This window comes from Corvus moneduloides, chromosome Z, assembly GCF_009650955.1.
Source record: "Corvus moneduloides isolate bCorMon1 chromosome Z, bCorMon1.pri, whole genome shotgun sequence".
NCBI classification, from domain to species: Eukaryota; Metazoa; Chordata; class Aves; order Passeriformes; family Corvidae; genus Corvus; species Corvus moneduloides.
This window is the reverse complement of record NC_045511.1, coordinates 16,516,947-16,538,231: the sequence shown is the minus strand read 5'-3', so window position 1 is coordinate 16,538,231 and position 21,285 is coordinate 16,516,947. Positions and strand designations below refer to the sequence as shown.

At 41.1% G+C, this 21,285-nt stretch overlaps 1 protein-coding gene across 2 annotated transcripts in view; it reads left to right on the top strand.

Moving 5' to 3' along the window:
- Window positions 1-21,285, top strand: part of DNAI1 (dynein axonemal intermediate chain 1) — a 138,326-nt gene that overhangs the window by 24,140 nt on the left and 92,901 nt on the right. For both annotated transcript variants that reach the window (XM_032096853.1, XM_032096852.1), the window contains exons 10-12: window positions 5,895-5,982; window positions 6,728-6,845; window positions 9,072-9,115. In XM_032096853.1, the coding sequence (XP_031952744.1) occupies window positions 5,895-5,982; window positions 6,728-6,845; window positions 9,072-9,115 (250 nt within the window). The remainder of the gene's footprint in view (window positions 1-5,894; window positions 5,983-6,727; window positions 6,846-9,071; window positions 9,116-21,285) is intronic.

Below are 21,285 nucleotides of genomic sequence, written 5' to 3'. Positions count from 1 at the left end.
ATATTCTACCAATGAAACCATATTGTAAAACACCTGCTGCCCACTCCACTGACAACAGTGGGAAGTTGAAATCCAGTCACTCATATCTGTCCCTTTGGTGTTTTTCTTTTCACACGTAACACTTTCTAGGGGGCTTGAAGGGAAGCCAAAAAGTCGATGCAGTGGATAAGTGAAAGGAAAAGCTTCTTTATGCAGAGCTAGTGTCCCAAATTGAGGTGCTCTGTGAGGCTGGTCAACCAACCTGAAGTGTATGAAAAACCTGATGAATTCTTCACACATTGACTGGAAAAATGCCACCTGAAGTACTCCAAGGCTCAAATCAGACTTAAAACAGTCATCATGTCTGTTCAGATGTAGGAAATTAAAGGTTGATGGCATCAGAATCTATATTTCTGGCCTCAAGTCAGCAAATGGAGAAGTGCATTTTGTGGGGCTTTTAACTCACAGGTTACATATGTTACACCATGCCAATTGAAACAGAGCTTTTCCAGCTGAACACTTTTTGAGGACAAACTGTGCTTGGTCATTGCTGAAGAGAACTGTGAACATCAAGCAGGAGACATGGCTGATCTGAATCAAGGTGCAATGTCTAGAAGCCACAATTAATTTCCACCGTTGTTCTGGTCAGGCTAGGTATTAGCAAGAAAAACTGTGACAGCTACTAAGCTAGCACCAGATTCAACCCAAAGGAAAGGAGAAAATTAATGGCTACTACCACAAGTGGATCTCTGATGGAATCTGTTGCGATGGTAGGAGGCCATTAAAGAGAAGATCTAAGAACTAGAGGCACAGCTGAAGATGACGGTAGGAGTTAGATGAGGATCCGAAAATGTAATGAATGAAAAGAGAAAAAACAGTGCTGCTACTGAATAAGAAGTCAAAAGAACACATAGCTTGGAGAGAAGGGATGTGATACATGAAAAAAATATGGTCAAAAGCAGAGAAGAAAAGAGAGGAGGAGAGGGGAGGGGAGCCTTGACAGCTAAGCAGAAGCTTCTCACTAGGTGAAAAGAAGTAAAATGAAGCTATGCATTGCACTGAAGAATTTGATGAAGCAAGGAAGATGTGGTTTAGCAAAGCAGAAGATAGAGGCAGCCAACAGGAAAGGAAGGGAGGTAACCAAGGGTTTCAGCAGAAGGAAGGGTGAGAATTTTATAAAGAAGACGCATGACTGAATAAAAGTTGGAATAATAGGAAGTATTTGACTGGATACTGTGATGAGGAACTCTTAGAAATCTCTCCATGTGCCTCTCACTCAAATGGATCTAGAGAGGAAAGGGTGTGCTACATCCAATAGCAGTGATACAATATTTGGAACTTTTCGTCAGTTCTTAGTCAAGGCAGTATGCAGACCATGGATAACACAGAATACCAAAGTGGAATGATACGATATTTTCTGAGCTGAAAATATCTGGAAGCAGAGATAACTAGGCAGAAGTGTTGTATCTGCCTGTCCTGCTCTTTCTGTTCATGTACCATCTGTTTATGGCTCTGATTATAGGGAGGATACTCAATGATCTTAAAGGTCTTTTTCAACTCAAATGACTCTATGATTCCACAGTGCTGACCCAGAGACATGCTTGGTCTGAACTATAACTCTGCTTATGTTTTTGAATGAACTTAGAAATGACAGTATCTGAGGCGGAAGCAAAATGCGAAGAGCTTAATGTATCTGATGCAGGCTTGCTTCTCTCACCCTGAGATGGCAAGGCAGGAAACCACAACACTGACATTAATGATTTTTAATGAATCTATGCAAAGAGGGGTGGAGCAATGTGACTGGACCATAACAAGGACATGTTGTATGCAAGAGAGGTAAAAATGGTACCATTAGTCTGACCTTTAACAGTACATGAGGCAACAGAATTAATATGGAGGAAAAAAATACAGAACAGGGATTAAATATGAAATGGAATAAAACAGCACATATTTACCAAAGGTAGGCCGTGTCCAAATAATCTCATGTCTGTCTTTAATGAAAGGCAAGTCATGTTTTTCTAGGACAAGGAAAGTAGAGGAAGGCAATTTAGCTAGAATTCTGTAAACTATTGCTGTAGTGCAATTACTAGATATACCAATACGATTAGGCAATTATTAGATATACAGAAAAGTTGTTGTTATTACAGCCTGGGAGGGACTGGTGGAGTGGAAGACTTCATTTTGGAGTATCAAAACAATCTTTGGTAAGAAGCAGGCTTACAGTCTGTAATGACAGGGAGAAACATGAGCGTATTTCTCTGACTTCGTGTTGGTTGGTTTATTGTGATGTGGTTAATTGTGATGCGGCTATGAGAGACAAGCACATTGCTGGAATATCCCTGTGATGAATAGCAGAGAAGATATTTATGCTGATACATTTTCAGGACTAGAACAGGGATATGTGATTTTGATCACCACTTTTCAAAGATGATTGGTTGCAAACCTGCGTAGAGATGGAAAATATGGTAAGAAATTGAAAGGTTGAATATATAACACTAGAAAATCTTAGCATGTTTATCTGCTAATGCAAAGGTAGGTAGGGACTCTGAGTTAGACAACAGAGTGAGAGAATTACTAAGGCAGAGGATAGTGTCAACAGAAATACAGATAAATGTCAACCAATTGGGAATAGAAAAATTAAAATATAAATTAAATTAATTAAAAAATGAAATTGAAGTTGGAACTTACTGCAGTGGAACAGTCTCTAATCTCCTCTGAAACACAGGTGGTTGATCATTGTCCTAAGAAGTGCAAACAAAATTTCTATTTAACAGAGAAATGTGCATTCCTGAATCATGTGAGGTCCTATCTTACATGTACCATTACCCCTGTCTGAGATGTGCCTGGTGAGACAATGCACAGGGTCACAAATACCACTTGGAAGCTCTTGGAAGGATACTATTATTTTTTATATAATAGGTGAATTTAGAATGCAATTAACTTTCACATTATTGTTCACTTGTTCCTGGGTCATCCCTAGGAGTGGATCCATCCCAACTCCCCTGTCTTCAATTTTCTGTTTGCAGTCTGTCAGAATTAAAAGCAAGGAGTGAAGAAGAGCAGATGAGTACAGTTATGGAATTTAATAACTGCTTGACATGGTTTAAGCTGGGGGACTTTATTTGGGATTTACAGTTGGTGTTTGCATTCAGGTGTTGGCTGGGCAACAGATGACGACAACCCTGTACTGTGCTTCTTTCTTTGCAAATCAGGGGCTCCTCTAGTCACAGTATATGTATTGCCAGAGGTATGAGCAGTTACTTCCATGATGTTAGGGTGGTATTTGTCTTCTGGATTTGCAGTTACACACCAGTGGAAGCTTTTTGTCATGCTTCAGTTTATGGGAGTCGCACATTGCAACTGGCCACCTGCTGAGAGGCAAGTATGAGACAATTAGTGATAAGGAATTACAGAGCCAGGCCAAGACATTTGTTTTCAAAGTATTAGCCCATTATCCATCTTACATATGATTCGATTAACATTATTGCTGTTCTAAAAATAAATTATGCACAGAAATAAACAAAACAAATGTGTTATCCTATGAGCTCTCATTGCATTTGGCTAGCTAGCTCAGAATTGGCCTAATGTGGAAAAGTGTGTTTCAAACAGGAATTGTTTTTAAAAAAAAAAGAAAAATTAGACTTAGAACTTCCTCTGAAGATTTATTTCAGTAGCATACAGAATAAATAAAATCTGAAACAGGACAGGATACGCAGGGAAAATAACTTACTCTCATCCACTTATAATGTCAAAAATGTAGTTAGTCATGGATGTGTTGTTAACAGCACAGCTACCTGACAGAAAAGCTGACTTAAAGCTTTTTTGATTCATCTGGAGAGTTTCCTGCATTGCAGAAAAAAATCAATTGAATAATATATTGTTTCTGCATTTACAAGGTTGTTTTGTTTTTTTGTTTGTTTCTTTTTTATTTATAGCCTCTTTTCCACTGAATCCCCCAAAAATAAAATTTATGGAATCATAGTATCATAAATTCATAGAATGGTTGGGTTGGAAGGGACCTTGAAGATGATCTAGTTCCAACCCCCCTGACATGGGCAGGGATGCCTTCCACTGGACCAGGTTGCTCAAAGCCCCATCCAGCCTGGCCTTGAACACTTCCAGGGATGGGGTGTCCACAGCTTCTCTGGGCAACCTGTGCCAGTGCATCACTACACTCACAGTAAAGAATTTCTTCCTAATATTTAATCTAAATCTACCCTCTTTTATTTTAAAACAGGTGCTCCTCATCCTATCGCTAAACTTCCTGATAAATAGTATTCCTGTATTTCCTGTAGGTTCTCTTTAGGCACTTTGAGGTTCTTTAAGGTCTCCCCAGAGCCTTCTCTTCTCCAGGCTGAACAACCCCAATTCTCTCAACCTGTCTCCATAGGAGAGGGGCTCCAGCTTTTGATCATATTCATGACCTACTCTGGGCTCACTGCAACAGGTCCCTGTCCTTCCTGTGCTGGGACCCCAGAGCTGGATGCAGTGCTCCAGGTGGGTCTGAACAGAGCAGAGGGGCAGAATCCCTTCGCTTCTTCTGCTCCCTTTCTCTGAACTTGGTTTCAAATTCTACTTAATATTTTCTAGGATGGGAAAAGAGGACTGCACACATTACTGGAGGTGTAAGCAAACTATGGATTTATAAAAAAAGTAACAGTTTATAGAATTCTTTTTCTCTTTTGTCCTCTCATCTCTGTGTAGCCCTATTAGTTTCATGCTCTTTGAAGTGAGACTCAATCTCCCTTGAGTGTCTGCAGAGCTCAGGAAAGAAGCAGAGGGCTGGACACACATAATCTGAAGTCATGTTCCTGGTTCTGACTGTGACTGTGTGGTATAGTTTGGTCAGCTGATTTCACTTTTTCTTTTCATGTTCAGGGCACCCTCAGAGCTGTGTCAAGGACGACATGTTTCTTTTCAGTGTTGTCACTGTAAAGGAAATCTTACTGTGCTGGCAGCCATCAGTCCCTAGCAGGGGTTTGAAGATGAAAGGCTTTGAAACACTGGTGGGGCTTTGGGACACCAGTAGTGGATGGGGATTCAGGTACTTGAAGCAGCAAGCTCTCAGAGCGCCTTATACATGCCTTGGCATTCTCACATCAGTGCACAGAGCTGTGATGACGTCATCCTTATATGGTCCAGCACAGTCTGTGGACTTTCAAGCTTTGTCCTTCCCACTACTGGCATGCAGGCTTCTTGTTGTTCTTTCTAATTAATCCAGTTCAGATTTCACTAGTGGTCGCACATACACACACAGAGTATAGAGAGCACACTCACACAAAAATAGTTGAGAATGGAGTTTAGTAAGATGAGGTGATCAGCCAGAGAGCTCTGTCAGATAAGCATACCAACCAGCCACCTGATGACAAACAGCCCCTGCTAGACTCTTTTCTCCACTTGTCCATGGGCTTGTGAATGCATCAAGTTGTAATTAACCACTGAAGGACTCCTAAATCCTGTGATGTTTACTTAATGCCTGAGACAATAAACCTCTCCAGGTAGAGATGAGGGAGTGCTCATGCATGATCAGACCTCTCTGATTTCATCACCGAATCTGCTGAACTGTGATTCAGCAAGATGGGGTAGGAGTAATTTGTGTCTTTTTTAGCTCATCCTGTCAGGAGTTAGCTTGAAAGACAAGACTCTTATATACCTTTATAGGTAAGTACCTGTATTGAGTTAAATCAGGAACAAACACTGAAGTTACTGGAGCTCAGCTGTGGATGGCATCTTGCTAAATTTATAATAAAGCAGTTACGTTTTTTCAAGTGCCCATATCATTAGGTGCTGGTGTGACACATTTCAAATTAATCTGTATTCAAGATCAAAGAACTTAAGTTTTTCAGTCACGTGAGATCTGAGGCACCTGTAAACAGACAGGAAGTACATTTTCTCTTCCTTTCTTTTCTCTTCAGCACAGTGATTCTCTAAGCAAGGTTGCAAAGGCTGCTAAAATAACGGAACGGATGGTGAACCTGAACACATTTGATGACATTGCACAAGGTATGGCCCACTGAGAGGTGCTTCTAACTCAAGTCTGAAGTCCTGCAGATAAGTACCTACACCCACAGCAAAGACAGGACAGAACAGAAGAGAATAGAGAAACACAAGTAAAATGAGCAGCTCTGGGAACCTGCTGACTCACACAAGGCAAATACTACATCAGACCATGGGCATGCAAAGAGCGTGCCACATTAGCCCTGCTCTGAGCTGGCTGGAGACAGCGGGTCTGGTGAGCACTGCCCTCCCTGCAGCACTTCCTTCCCTCAGCAGGTACTTCACTCCTCGATGCAGGTGCTGGTGACAGCAGCCAGAGCTGAGCAGCTCCCTGCGCAGGTACAGATCCCAGCCACAGCAACGTACTCAGTCTTGATGTCCTTTTGCAAGACTCGTTTTGCTGTCTCTACTCAGCTTCCTCCTGAAGGGCCATGTCTAGCTCTGGGAATGGCCTGAGGTCACACCTTGCTCTGGGCTTCTATTTTCCTGTTAATCCTTGTCTGCTGATCATCAGTTTGATTTTTATTTTCCTGTGTGTGTGAAGAGTTGGTGCTTGATAAAATGCAGGGCTAGGGTGCTGAGGCTTGGAGTTAGGAGTTAAGAGCTGAGATGCATTTTACACTAACAGTTGGGTTGTGCAGAGGCTGTGAGGATAACAGGTTGTCTTTTAAAGCTTTCCTGACACTGAACTGTGCTGATTTATTTCTGATTTATACACTGGGACCTTTTCCTTGATTTTTTTTTTGTTTAGATTTTAAATATTTTGAGGATGCCTCAGATGAATTCAGAGGCCAGGAAGGAACCCTCCTCCCACTCTGGAAGTTCCGGTATGAAAAAACCAAGAAACTTGCCGTTACTGCCATCTCCTGGTAAGTCTCTGCATTCCAAACTTACCTCGACTGTTGCGCAGGGGAGTGGAATCGAATGTAACGGGATCTTACGAGGCAGGTCTGGTTTCTCTGGGAGCACGGTTACCGATTTATTACAGTCAGCTGTTTGCGCAGCGCCTAAACGTGCCCGGTGCTTCTGGTTGCAAAGAAGATTGTGTAAGGTTGAATGTGCCAGGTTTGTGCCCTTCAGCAGAAACTGAAGGCAGAGCAGGCTTTGTGCAGCACTTGGGAAAAGTGAGTGCGGTTAGCAGGACAAAGAAGAGTCCCTTTCTTGGGAAAGCTGGGATAGATGTGTCATGTGCTTGGACTATATGCTGTAGGAGTCAGCCCTACACAGGACAGCTCCAAAAGTCCTGCTATGGGCCTGAGAGTTGACCAAACATTTCTTGAACTTTGTCAGGCTTGGTGCTTTGACCACTTCCCTGGGGAGTCTGTTCTAGAGCCCAGCCACCCTCTGGGTGAAGAGCCTTTTCTTAAGATCCAACCTAACCCTCTCCTGACACAGCTTGATGCCACTCCCTCAGGTCCTGTCACTGGTCACCACAGAGATCAGTGTCTGCCCCTCCTCTTCTCCTCACAATGAAGTTGTAACTGTGATGAGGTCTCCCCTCAGTTTCCTCTTCTCCAGGCTGAACAGACAAAGTGACCTCAGCCACTCCTCATACTGCTTCTCCTCCAGACAACAGAGGTATTTGTGTATTGGGATCTTGCACAGTTCAGTGAAGTAGGCATTTGCCCTGCAGTCCATTTTTGCATATTCAGTCAGTCCAAAAATGATCACTGATACTTGGAAATCGACTCTCTTTTGTTCTGAGATATTATTGCTATGGTTTTTACTGTGAAAAAACTCACTTATTACCAACCTGAATGAGTCCTTTCACTTTTTAATATGCTTGATCCTCTAAGAATTGGCTTGGTTCATGCACTGAGCATGAGACAAACCTAATCAGACCCTGCCCTGTGTTCTCCTGCAGTTAGGCCTCCTCTCACTTGTTTGTGTGAGCACATTTGTGCCTTGACAAGGAGGATCTGTGGAGAGACAGAGCAGGATTGCAGTCTTCTGCCTTTCAAGCCACTGTGGTATTATATAAGGGAGTATCAAGCATGTAGTTTTTTGAGAATGACAGATAACAGTACAAATGGGAAGCAAAATTGGGAGAAAAGGCATCTTTAACAGGTAATTTGTACTGCTGTTATACTTGTCTCCAGGAAATGATAACAGAAAGATGGCTCTGAAATTGGAAGAATAACTCCAAATTGCTTTATGGAATAAGCCTTTCTAATTCAATTTTTATTCTCTCATTTTTAGCAGTGATGGTGCATTTAGTGAAATGAACAAGAGCATTAGGATGCCTAGGTATTAGCCCAAATGAAAAAGGAGAAATTAAATGAGAAGTGGATTTATTTTATCAATCCACAGTAGTAAGTCAGAGAAAATACTCATTAGATAATTTCCACATACATTCATTTCACAGAATTGTTACCCACTGGTTGTGCTGTGTGAGCTCAGGGATAACAACAGTACTGATCTTTGTCCCATGGAAACCCTACTTACAGTGACTTACCACGCACAGTAGAGGTTGTAGAGGCGGTAGATGTTTTTCAAGTAAAGAGACTTTAGAAGACATGGTAGATGGCCAGTTGCTCACCATCAGTATTTGCCTCAGGAAATACACTGTTCACCAGCTGGGTCAGAAGGAAATGTTCCTTCCTGGTCTGTGGGAATGATCATGAATTCATGGACTGATAGCTGTCTCTTGAAGCACCTCTTGTAATTTAATAACAGGTATGGAAGGTGAGCTTATTGATTTAGAAACTTCTTAATCTTGCCGCTGAAAGATGGGAACCAACATGTTCCTGCCTTTTTGCTTTCCTCAAAGACCTCATTTTTAAAAGTAAACTTTCTGCAATTATGAAATGGATAAGCCAAGAAGTGCTGGAGATTGACATAATGTCTGTCTTTTTATCCTTTTCATGTACTGTTTTGATCTTCTGATGTTCTGCTTTTTTGCAGGTGTTCTGCATCTTGAATTTGGATGAGTTTCTCACAAACTTTACTAATGCATATGGTCAAAGGGCAGAGTCCTCACACTGTGCAGTCCTGTGAGAACAGACTCTGATTTAATGTGTGAAACACTGTGCATTGCTGTGGAACTACATGGTTAATAATAAATGCAATCTTATATATATATTTTCTCATTACAGGAATCCAAAGTACAAGGACCTATTTGCAGTGGGGTATGGCTCTTGTAAGTATTAAATGCAAAAGAATCATTGAGAGATTTGAAATATTTAACAACTGCTCTGAGATCAACTCAGACAATCCTCTGAGGCATGGATTGCATCTCTTAACAAGGACTCACCTAATTTCAAAGCAATAAATTGAGATTTAGCTCAATACAGGGATTAGACGTTTCCATTCCATGACATGAACATTCAGAAGTACTAGGCATAGACAGAAATTATTGTAGGACTAAAATTTAAAACAGGATAGTGTGACACATAATGGAATCGCTAAACTATTCTTCCTTCCTTTGTGATCTGGAGAACAGAGATACATATGGTTTCAAAAGAGTTTAGATAGCTTCATGGAGGACCAGTTTGCTGTTGGAGGGATAAACCACCTGATTCAGTAAGTTAATAGCTTTGAATTGCTGGGAGCTTGTTACATACAGGCAACAGACCTGTATTTGTTGAGATTCTCAATGTAAGCAATTGCTACTTGTTGGTGTAAGGTACTTGGCTAGAGCGGCTACAGGGACCTTTGGTATCATCCCAAATATATATTCATTCTTATGTCTTTTTCTGTGCTCTGACAATGGAACCAGATGGGTTGTCTTCATTTATACTGGTAACGACTGCACTCTGCTTGCAAAATTTCATTTTCCTTTTAAAATTATGTTTTTCTTTTGACTTTCACTCCATCTGAGCTCTGGAAATGTTCCTGTTAGTTTGCCAAGAAGCCTAAATTGGCCTGACACTCTCTTTAATTCAGCAGACAGCAGCTATTCTAAAGAGCAGATTAGAATCAGCTTTTGGAAAAGAAAGCATGGTGTGAAGTGCTCAGGATGTACTTGTCTTGTACAGCACAGCAAAATCTTACTGCTCTCACATTCCTGTGCTTAGAGAGTGCAGGAATTTAGCAGTGCCTTCCCACTGCCCTGTCAGCCAGGTGGCAGAGGAGAGATACAAGCTCAAGGAAGGTAATCTCCGTGCTTAACCTATTCAAGCAATTGTTCTAATTTCATATGCTTCATACACTAAGCAAGACCAGTGTGCTTTCTGGGTTGTGCAAAAGTATTTGTTAGTTCTGCCAGGGTCTGTTGTACCAAAGGCAATACAGAGATGCAAAGGGAGGCAAACTCAGTAGCTTGCCATGTAAGTGGACGAGAGATCCAGAAATCTTCTTATCCCATTTTTATAGAGGACAGAGGACATAGCTCCTCTCAGCCAGCTGTAGCCAACCAAGAGCTAAGAGCTGAGTCTCTGCTCTAGACTCTCGGTTTAGTCAGCAGGGAGAGATCAGCACATCCAGAGGCCATCCATCCTGATGTTCAAGGGAGCAGCTCAGTGGCTCTCTGGAAGGGGTGATCCCTCCTCACAAGTGAACCAAGGCAGAGCACCCAGCCTGGGTGCCTGTCTCTTAGATGATTAAAGTGAGGTGAGATAAATCCAGCCCAGAGGAAATGATCCTAGAGTCACACAAGGGCTGGAATATCTTTGGATCTTCTGTGGCCATAATTACATCACCAGTCTTCTGTGCAGCAGGCATTTGGGAGCACTGCCAAGATACAAGTAACGCATTTGTCCTACTGCCCAAAGTATACTTTTTGAAACAAAAGATCCCTTGTTTACTGTGGGTTGACACCACTCCAGAGTGGTGGGTGCTTTCTTTGCAGAGAGGGCTCTAGCCTCTCCTTTGCTTTTGTACCCTACTTCTGCAGTCTTCACCAGTGATTTATTTGGGTGGGATTTCTGATGCTAACAGAGTTTCTTTGGCATGAGACAGGCTCTTCTGAACAAGAAAATATTGTCATTGAAATTTGCAATTCAGGTTTTATGCTGTCTGTCTGGAACTAATTTTTATTCCCATGAGGAGGAGCTATCTTTCTGTTTTTGTTTTTTGCATAAATGAGATTGCTGGGTTTCTGTCTACACTGACAGCCTGCAGTGCAGGGTTCAAAGAGCCTCTAGTGGGTGTTGGGCTTGTGTTCTGCCTTGCTGATGGGAACACTACAAATATGAGCTCAGGTCTTTGCCATCACCTCAGTTCATGTTCCAAAAGCAATTGTGCCTTTGACAGCCTTCAGTGATGGCATTTTACGTGCAGCTCTGTCAGCACATGAGCTGAGTAGGGAAAAACATTGTCTCTATGGCCAATGTATTTTAGCCTACAGTTTCTTTGGATTTAATGGATGTAACTTGCCACTCACAGGGATGTGTGAAGAGTACGGACTCACACACAAAGCGCTGGCAATCTGAGGTATTTGGCAAAGATATCTACTCAGTTCTTCACAGTCTGAAATAGGGCTTCGTGTAGGCAGAAGTAAAGCACATAAAGATACATATACTGTTCCAGGTTTCTTGTGTAAAATCAGCATAAGCAATGCTGGCACAGGGTCCTTACACTGGTGTGACTGCATCCAAAGTAAGAGTTGCTGCAACTTTGTGATCAAACTAAATCGGTGTCAAATCTAGACCAGAGCTTTCATGGAGATGAGCTGGCGCTTAATAGATGTCCTGAGGCTCCCCGAAGCTGAAGAGTAATGGTGGAACACAGAACATGAAACAGCTCTGTTTGCACTCTCCTACAACATAGAGACAGGTAAATACAGGGTGGCTGCGCATACTTACTGGACAGTCTTGAATTTTCCCGCTTCTCCAATGAACTGCCCAATGACCATGGATAATCTTTTATTTACTGCCCTGCACTGAGTGAGGCGGATGGATCGTTGGTCACTGCAATAAGGATATCCCCAAATAGGACATGCTCAGGATGCTTCAGAGGGAACAAGGAAAGGTAAAAATGAACCAAGTGGCTTTTACAGCAAGCTACTGCCTCTTCCTGTTTCCCTCTCTACTTCATAAGCATTTTCAGAATCAGCACTTTAGTTAGAGATTAGAATGAAGAAAATGACTGGTAGCAAAACTAGCTCACTCACAGAGGGAAAATGTAATTCTGCAGGGACTGAGAGGATATGCATGGAGATATGCTATTTGCCTCCTCCTCTTTTCCTACAAGATGCCTCATTTCCCTCTATCTAGAAAACAAATAGTGGAAAAAATAATTAGTAGTGAATTCCCAATCCACATTTAATAAAAACTAAGATCAGCTTCATATTACGCCACTTAGGTTTGTAGACAGCTTGTTTCAGGCCCCAGAGACTTGTTCTACGCGAAATACTTCGTTTTCCAGTGAAGTGTTTTTCTGCCAAATATGAATTTGAGAGACACAAGCAAGGAGTCATAGAATCATAGTGTGGTTTGGATTGAAAGGAATCTTAAAGAGTGTTCAATTCAAACCCCTCTGCCACTGGCAGGAATGCCACCCACAAGATCATGTTGCTCAGATATCAAACCAGTCCTTGAACACTTCCAGGGATGAGACATCCACAGCTTCTCTGGGCAATTCCAGTGTCTCACCATCTTCACAGTAAAGAATTTATTCCTAATATCTAATCTAAATTCTCAGTTTAAGAGGGTTATCCCTAGTCCTTTCATTATCTGCCTATGTAAAAAGTAATTCTACATCTCTTTTATAAGCCCCTTTTAAGTACTGGAAGGCCAAAATGACGTCTTCCCAGAGCCTTCTCTTCTCCAGATTGAACAACCCCACCCCTCTCAGCCTGTGTTCGTAGTGGGGGTGCTCCAGCCGTCTGATCATGCCAGTGAGATCTCCTTTGGACTCACTCCGACAGGTCCATATCTTCCTTGTCCTCCAGAGATGATCATCAGTCAGTGTAAAATGGAATGGAAAGTGCTAAATATTGAGGAGACAGGGGCTGAAGAGATTATTGTGATGATGTCTAAGTCTTGGCTCCCCTACCCAACTTCTTGAGTATCAGGATTGAGAGCTCTTGTACCCTAAAAAAATACCTCTAAATGTCTCCCAGCTCTCCTTCACTCATTTACCTCTGAGAGCATTTTCCTGAGGGATCACGCACCTTAATGGTCTAAAGAGACAGAAGTTTAGGCTCTGGCAGTGAAATGTTTTTTAATCCAGCTAGTGTGTGCTCTGCTGTTTCAATGCCATGTAAATTTTAAAATCAAATCTTATTATATACTTAACTGGATGCTGAATGAACACATTCATACTTATGTTAGCACAGTTATTTTATCAGTCATCCTAACAAGAGAGATGTCAATTTTGACAAGACATTTACCTGCTCCTTAGGTCTAGGGGTCCAGATAATAGGTGAGATAACTCAGCAGGACTGGAGTCCTCACACTGAAAGAAGCCCACTGCATACAGATAAGGTCTGTGATCTTTAATTGATGTTAACTACTTGTTAACTGCTCCTGAAATGTAGATAAATCAGTCAAGTTTTCTATGAGATCTCAGTCAAATTACAGAAATAACGATTGAGAACCGTAGAATCACAGAATGTCCTGAAATGGGGGGGACCCACAAGGATCATAGAAGCCCAACTCCTGGCTCTACACAGGATCATCCCCAAGAACCCCACCATGTGCTTGAGAGCATTTTCCAAACTCTTCTTGAGCTCTGTCAGGCTTGGTGCTGTGACCCCTTCCTTGGGGAACCTATTCCAGTGCCCAAACACCCTCTGGGTGAAGAATCTTTTGCTGATATCCAACCTAAACTACCCTTGACACAACTTCAGGCCATTCCCTCAGGTCCTGTCACTGATCACAGAGCAGAGATCAGTGCCTGCCCCTCCTCTGCCCCTCACAATGAAGTTGTAACTGTGATGAGGTCTCCTCTCAGTTTCCTGTTCTCCAGGCTGAACAGACCAAATGACCTCAGCTACTCCTCACACAGCTTCCCCTCAAGGCCCTTCACCATCCTTGTTGCCCTCCTTTGGACACTCTCTAGCAGCTTTATCTCCTTCCTGTATTGTGGCACTCAAAACTGCCCCCAGCACTCGAGGAGAGGCTGCCTCAGTGCAGAGCAGAGCGGGACAATCCTCGCCCTTGCCCAGCTGGCAATGCTGGGCCTGATGCCCCCCAGGACAGGGTTGGCCCTCCTGGCTGCCAGGGCACTGCTGACTCACATTCAACTTCTCATCAACCAGGACCCCCGGGTCTCTTTCTGTGGCACTGCTTTCCACATCTCATTCCCCAGTCCATCCATACATCCAAGGTTGTCCCATCCCAGTGTATGGTTGGTGACTGAACATCTCTCTAATTTGTCAGAGTCTCTCTGCAGGGCCTCTCTGCCTTTGAGGGAGACATCAGCTCCTTCCAGTTTAGTATCATGGACAAACTTGCTTAATATTCCTTCCAGTCCTGTGTCTAAGTTGTTTATGAAGACACTGGAGAGCACTGGGCCCAAGATGGAGTCCTGGAGAATCCCACCAGTGACCAGCTTTCAGCCTGATGTGACCCCATTAACTATAACCCTTTGTGTCCTACCCATCAGCTGGTGTTCACTCACTGCATGATGTAATTATCTATCTGCATGCTGGACATCTTGTCCAGAAGGATATTTAGGGAGCCCAGCTCCTTGAAACATTAGAAAGTTATAAAAAATAGAACCAAAAATAATTTCAGAAAGTTATTAGTCCATCTTCCTGCAAGATAATAATTTATTTAAAACATGGCTTGAGGTCTAAACTTAGTCCACCTAATGATGATTGCATGCACTATAATTCCTGTCATCGTTGACAGCATAGCCCTGTAGATGACAGGGAAGCCTTGTGACAAGGACAGAAATGGATGTTTGAAAAGTAGAACCTTAAAAAGCCTGAAAACTTTGATTTAAGAGTGTAGGCTGTGGGCTTAATAAGGCTCAGTGTTACAAAATATGCCAGGTGTTCACTTGTGTTTTCTTCTGTGCAGTGGTAGATTTAAAGGTTGTGATGCAGGATGTGGAACATAGTTTGGAATGGATTTACATAATGAGCTGCTGTTAAATTTGGTATTTTCTGATGAATGACCAGAAAACTTTAAGTAAAAGCAGCAAGTGGATTGAATACTACCTAAAAAATTCAGATCTTTGAAGCAGCTCTCAGAAAGTCTCTTCCAATATGTTTATATATTTAAATTATGTTCCCAGAACAGACAGAGAAGACTCCTGGGAGCAGAAATCCCTACTAATCTTTCTCTAAGCTACAAGAGTTTATTTTTATATTGGGAATAGAGATTTAAGACCTTGTCAGACAGAGAAAAAACATTTTATACTGCCTGGACGAAATTCTTTATCTAGTATAGGACTGTGTGCACATGCAATTCGTGTGAGGGGACTGCTCTGGAGAGGAGGGGCTGGCAGGTCCCCAGTGTCATAATGGCCTATATGCTGGACCAGGTACAGCAGTGAATGTCAGACTTTTTAGAACCCACAGTGAAGCTATTGAAGTTTTCTGAGTCAAATACTACAAAAGGCTGATAAAGATTCATGTGGCCCACACACCTCACTCAAAGAGAAGTTCATGTTGCAGTCTGGATTCAGTTTGCTGTTCGGCATGCATTTGTATGCTATAACAGATTCCAGCTTTGGGAAAATGTCTTCATGTTCATTCAGTTATGTGCCCAGCGTGCAAATTGATAAAAATAAATACATCTTCAATGGCAAAAGACCTTTGAGGCTCATTCTCTGTTTTTGGTGACAGGATTGAGAGCTGCATTGTACCACCATAGTGTATGAGTGTTTCCTTTTAGTTGTGAATGTATTTTTTATTGGTATTTTGGATATTTGTACTGTAAATTGAAAGACTTTCCCCTTTTGCAAATGCTGTTGATGCCAGTTATTAATTGTAGTTGGTACAAGAGTTAGTGATATCTAAATATCAATAATGAAATTATGTTCAGAAAAAAAAGAAGACAATCACAGAAATAAAACATGATTGCATAGTTGCCAGTGGTTTTAACTGATTATATTTTAAGTTGCTACTGTAAAGGGATATTACAATACAGAAAACAAGCATCAATAGAATAAGCAGAGAGAAAAATTAAAAGGGAATTTGTAAGTCTTATTTGTGAATTCCTGTAGAACATTTGTATGGGCAGTGAGTATCCCCACAATCAAAAAAGGAACACCCTGGAGGGCTTGGGTTTGCTGTGTACTAATTTATTAGTGCTGCTTGTGCTATGTGACTTTTTAAAGCTGAAAGGAATTTTCCATTAATACATTGTCTTAATTAAAAGAGGCTGCTGGGGAATGAAATAGGAAATAAAATGTAGCAATCAGATGCCTCTTAGGCAAGCATATCGAAAGCCATTAGTAACTAGGTCTGATGTTAATCTATTATTTTATGCATGAAATCACTGCTATCAAAAAGTTTTGATGAGACAAATATCTGGGAGGTGTCAAGAAATGGAACAATCATTCAAAGAGCAATTTAGATCCCTTTGTAGCAGAATACAAGGTATCAGTCTGTGCTACAATGTTCAAAAAAATTCAAGCTGTGTAGCCATACCGAGGGAAGCCCTATTTTTGGATGCAGAGATTTTAAAAAAGTTTTGTGAAGAAACACCAATGCTGAACTTAATCAGAATTTCTTGGATCTATAGAGGAGAAGGGTTGCAAAGGAACTCAGGGGTTAAAAGAATTTTTAAAAGCAGTTTTTAATTTAATGCTAAAATGACTATCCTGGAAAGGCATGCTCATCACTGGTGACATGCTAAAGAGAAGGGTGACAAACTGGAAAGGGTTCAAAAAAGAAAGAACGAATGATCTAAGAGCAAGGTGACCGACCTGGGAAACAAATTTAAGGAATTTGGTTTGTTCAGCTTGTCAAAGGAAAGCTTATTAGGTCACCGGATTGTGGTCTGTTAACTCCCTGTATTGGGAAAGCAGCTCATGTAACAAAGGGATCTTTAATCTGCCAGACAAATGATGTAACAAGATCAAAGAAAAGCTGGAGCTACATGAATCAGGCCAGACAATGTGTGGCTCTTAATAGCAGATGAGCAATTGAGAACAATAAATTTTGGCATCTGGTAAATTACCATCCTCTGGAATATGTAAAATGCGGAAATTTTAAAGATAGATATTTGTTGTCTGAACTTCTGGTCTGTTGCAGATATGATTTCTTCACTTAAAGCAAGATTTAAAGTAGTCAAATCTTGTGTCCTTGATATCTTATATTCTTCAGGAGTCTGATTTATTCACTCTTCTCACCTTTTTAGGGGCTTCTTTCTGCACTGTCTCCTGTTTGAGGCCTCAAAGTTTATTTGCAAAACATCTCTATCCTCCTCCATGGTCTGACAGTCTTTGAAAAACCTCCCTAGTGGAATCAGTGTTAGAAATTTAAGCCATTGTACATCCGGTTTATTGAGATAACCAATTGTGGTCAATTAAACATAATTACACAGAAAATTACACTTTATTTGGTTTTCCAAATACCGAATATCTCTTACCACATATGCAGAAATGACTATTATACTATCTATTAGTAAATATAACCTAATAACCATAATACATTAAGTAAACCATATGAAAAAATAATTTCATTTGGAAACTTAATTACTGATTTGTAATATAAATTCTGTGAGCTTTGCCTGGTTCTTCCAAGCCTTAACCTTTAAGTACATGTAATTTTCAATCAACTCACAATATCAACTTTTGCTGTAGCTTTTTGTTATGCGTGAAATAGTAAAGAGCTCTGTTGGCGTGTTTGGGAAAAAAGATGTATTAACAGATTTTCTAGTGCCTGGGGATCAAAGGAGCTGCTCAGCCATCCTGTTGAGTCTCTGGTGCATTGCAGGCCATTAGATTCCACCCACTTACCTCTCTGTGTAGCCCAGTTAGTTTGATTAGTGCATTTTTATCCACAGGAGACTAAACATTTGTGTGCCATAGAGTCTTACCTGTTCAATAAAACTTGTCTGACGCCTTTCCTTTCTTAGCTTTGTCTCTGGAAATTGCTCCATTTAAGTTACTGTGGGAATTCTTTTTTTGGCATTTGCACAGCAGAATCCAAGGATAGACAGGTTAACTCTCTTTGTCATTGATGTCAAGGGGAGGGTCTTGGGATGAAAATCTGCTAAAAGACTTTCTAACCTTCCATACTGAGACACCCTTTGGCTCAGTAAGAAAAGATAGTCAACAGATATTGAGGACAGGCAAAACAGGTCTAAACACTCTCTCTTAAAAGGATCAATTTTTGCTTTAATTTAAAGATTCATTTTCCCACATACAGATGTTCTTATGCCTGTGGTCTGTCATGTAAACACTATTTGCTTTTTTATTTTGCATTCCCTCCAAATACTAAGGTCACATTTTTATTATAACTTGACTTTTCCATAGCAAAAGTCCTGGAATCAACTCTACTTCTCAAGTGCTAAGTAGGAAAAAATTTGTCAGGCCCTGAGGCTTTAGTGGTCCTGACCATCTTCACTAGCATCTCTTCTCAAGAGCAGTGGGATTAGCCCTGGCTGCCCACTGAGCCCCTGTACTGCTGGTTATGCTATTGTGCTTGGGTATCAGCTCCATATCTCTTAGGGAGTAGGAAGTGATTCCTGCAACCAACCCTGGCACATGACCTGTTTCCCTGATAATCCAATGCTTAGGTCGCTAAATAGCAAAGTAAAATCTGGATAAAACACAAGCCAGCATTGCTTAACTTTAATGTATTTACTCGTGCCAGATACTTAACTATTTTTCCATTTCACTTTGTATTTTAAAGGGCTTGGTTTCCTTCTGTTTGCTTTGTATTTCAGTGTTAAAACCTTGATATGGGGTACAAAGCAGATTTCTTAATCTGAATGCTTTGACTTGTATCTGAGAGATAACAGTAGTAAGACCAAAGATCCAGCCTTCATTTAATTCTTTGCATTAGAACTTAGAGGATGAGGTTCAGTAACTTAGGTAGATTCACAAAAAATAAGTATTTTTAAAATTCCTTTTACCTTACAATAGTTCAGATTTGTATGCCTCTTTCTTCAGAGGAATTTCAGAGAGTTCATGTAAGGGAAGACTAAATGAATTGGTTTGTTTGGCCTCCATAGTGCTCTGTAAGTGTATCAGGACTGATGAATGCCAGGAGGCATAAGATCTGTTTAGGGCTCATGCAGGCATGTGTATTAATTTAAGGGAGAGTTTGGTATGCTATGGGTTTGTTCTGGTTGCCTCTCAAGATAAGGCTCTGGAACCAGCGACCTTGAGAGGTTTTTCCATTTGCTCTGTTTGTCAGATGCAACCGTAGTTGTGAAATCTACCACACAGATAAGAAACGCTGGTGACTGTGTAAGGTTTATTTATCAGTGAATGCATACTTTCCTGTGGTTAATCAGCTATTAAAGCTCAAAAGTTTTTAAATCCTTGTTAAGAAGATAGAAGTATTGTTAATCTGTCATGACTATGGGAGTGCAGCCTCGGTAGTAAAGTGTTGCGTTGAAAAACTCGATCATATAAATAATTTGTACAGAATTCTGTTATGATTTCTTTTAAAGGTTACTGTTGCAGGCTTAGATACAACTGGGTAATCTGCGTTGTTCAGTTGCATTCAGAGTCTTTCAAGCTAAGGATGTACTTCAATGGTGAATACCTGTGTGGAGGCTGCAATTTGCCAAGTGGTTCCCTGGGAGTAAGAGGGGGATTTCAGGGGTCTTCTTGGACGAATTACATGGAAACAGGTCCTGCAGGGAAGATGAGTCTGAGAGAGTTGTTTGATATTCAAGGATCACTTCTTCCAGGCTTAAGAACAATGGATCCCAATGAGCAAGAAATCAGGCAAAGCAGATGAGACACCTATGTGGATCAATAAAGAACTCCTGTCATTACTCAGGCCTGAGCAGGAAAGATGATGGAGATGGAAGCAGGGACAGGCCACTTGGCTGAATATAGAGATGTTAACAGATTAGGTAGAAATGAGACAAGGAGGGCCAAGGCCAATCTGGAATTAATTCTAGCCAAGGATGTCAAGAACAACAAAACAGTCTTCTTCAAATACATAAATAACAAAAGGAAAACAAAGGATAATGTGGGCCTGTTACTTGATGGGGGGGGGATGCTGGTAAGAGAGGATTCAGGCAAAGCAGAGTTGCTGAACACCTTCTTGCATTGGTCTTCATTGACTAGAACAGCCCTCAGGGGTCTCTGACCCAAAAGATCGGGGTAAAGGAATGTTGGAAGCAAGACTTTCCTTTGATCATGGAGGATTGGGTTAGAGAACACCTAGGCCGTCTTGACATCTGCAAGTCCCTGGGCTCTGATGGAATGCATCAACAAGCACTGAGGGAACTGATGGATACCATAGCAAGACTGCTCATGATCGTCTTTGACAGGTTGTGGCAATCAGAAGAGGTGCCTGGGGAAAGCAAATGTCACCCCAGTTTTCAGAAAGGGCAAGAAGGAGGACCAGGGGGACTACCAGCCAGTCAGCGTCACCTCAGTCCCTGGAAAGACGGTGAAATGCCTTGTTCTGGAGGTCATCTCTGACCACATGGATGACAAGAAGGTCATCAGGAGAGGTCAGCATAGATTAAATAGGAGTAAATAATGTTTGATCAACCTTATTGCCTTCTATGATGAAACAGCTACCTGGATAGATGAGGGAAGAGCAGTGGATATTGTCTACCTTGACTTTGGCAAGACTTTTGTCAGTAACACCCCGGAGTCATGTTATAGTGCAAAAAATTATCAATAAGAACACATATCATAAAATGTACAAAATTGCCTCTGTGCATCTTCTCTGTATGCGTTGATCTGCCCCTTGCTAAACTGTACACAATAGCCACCCTTAAAAGCAAGGCTGTGTATGTAAATAATTTTTGTTACAAACCTCTTTAGGCAAAATATCTCTATATTTTTATCCATCTCTATGTAGTATGCATATTAACTAATAGTTGTTTCTTTTCATAGATGCCCTTAAAGCAGTCTGTGGGACAGAAATTAATGACACTGGGAGTGGTGGAATACTTACCTTCTTGTCTATGATAAAAATAATATATTCAAAATTGTTTTGCAAGCAACATAAGTATTTTTGATGTCTTCAGCAGAGTTATTTGATGTATGAAAGTTAGAAAACAGGAAGAACTAAAAGTGGAAAAGGTAATAATTAAAAGCATTGGGAGCTCATCTCTCGGGGAGTAGGTAAATTTTATTTGGGCTAGGAAATTTTTCCCTAAGTGTGGCATGGTGTTGCCAAGTCTGATCATTCAGAGATGACAAGGCATTATGAAATTATTAAAAATTGAAAGACCTTACTTGTTTTTATTTGCCGTCTATAATTTCAGGGTGGAATCTGTTTGGTGTTTTAAAACCTTCCTTTACTGCCATGATGGCTAGCAGTGTTTT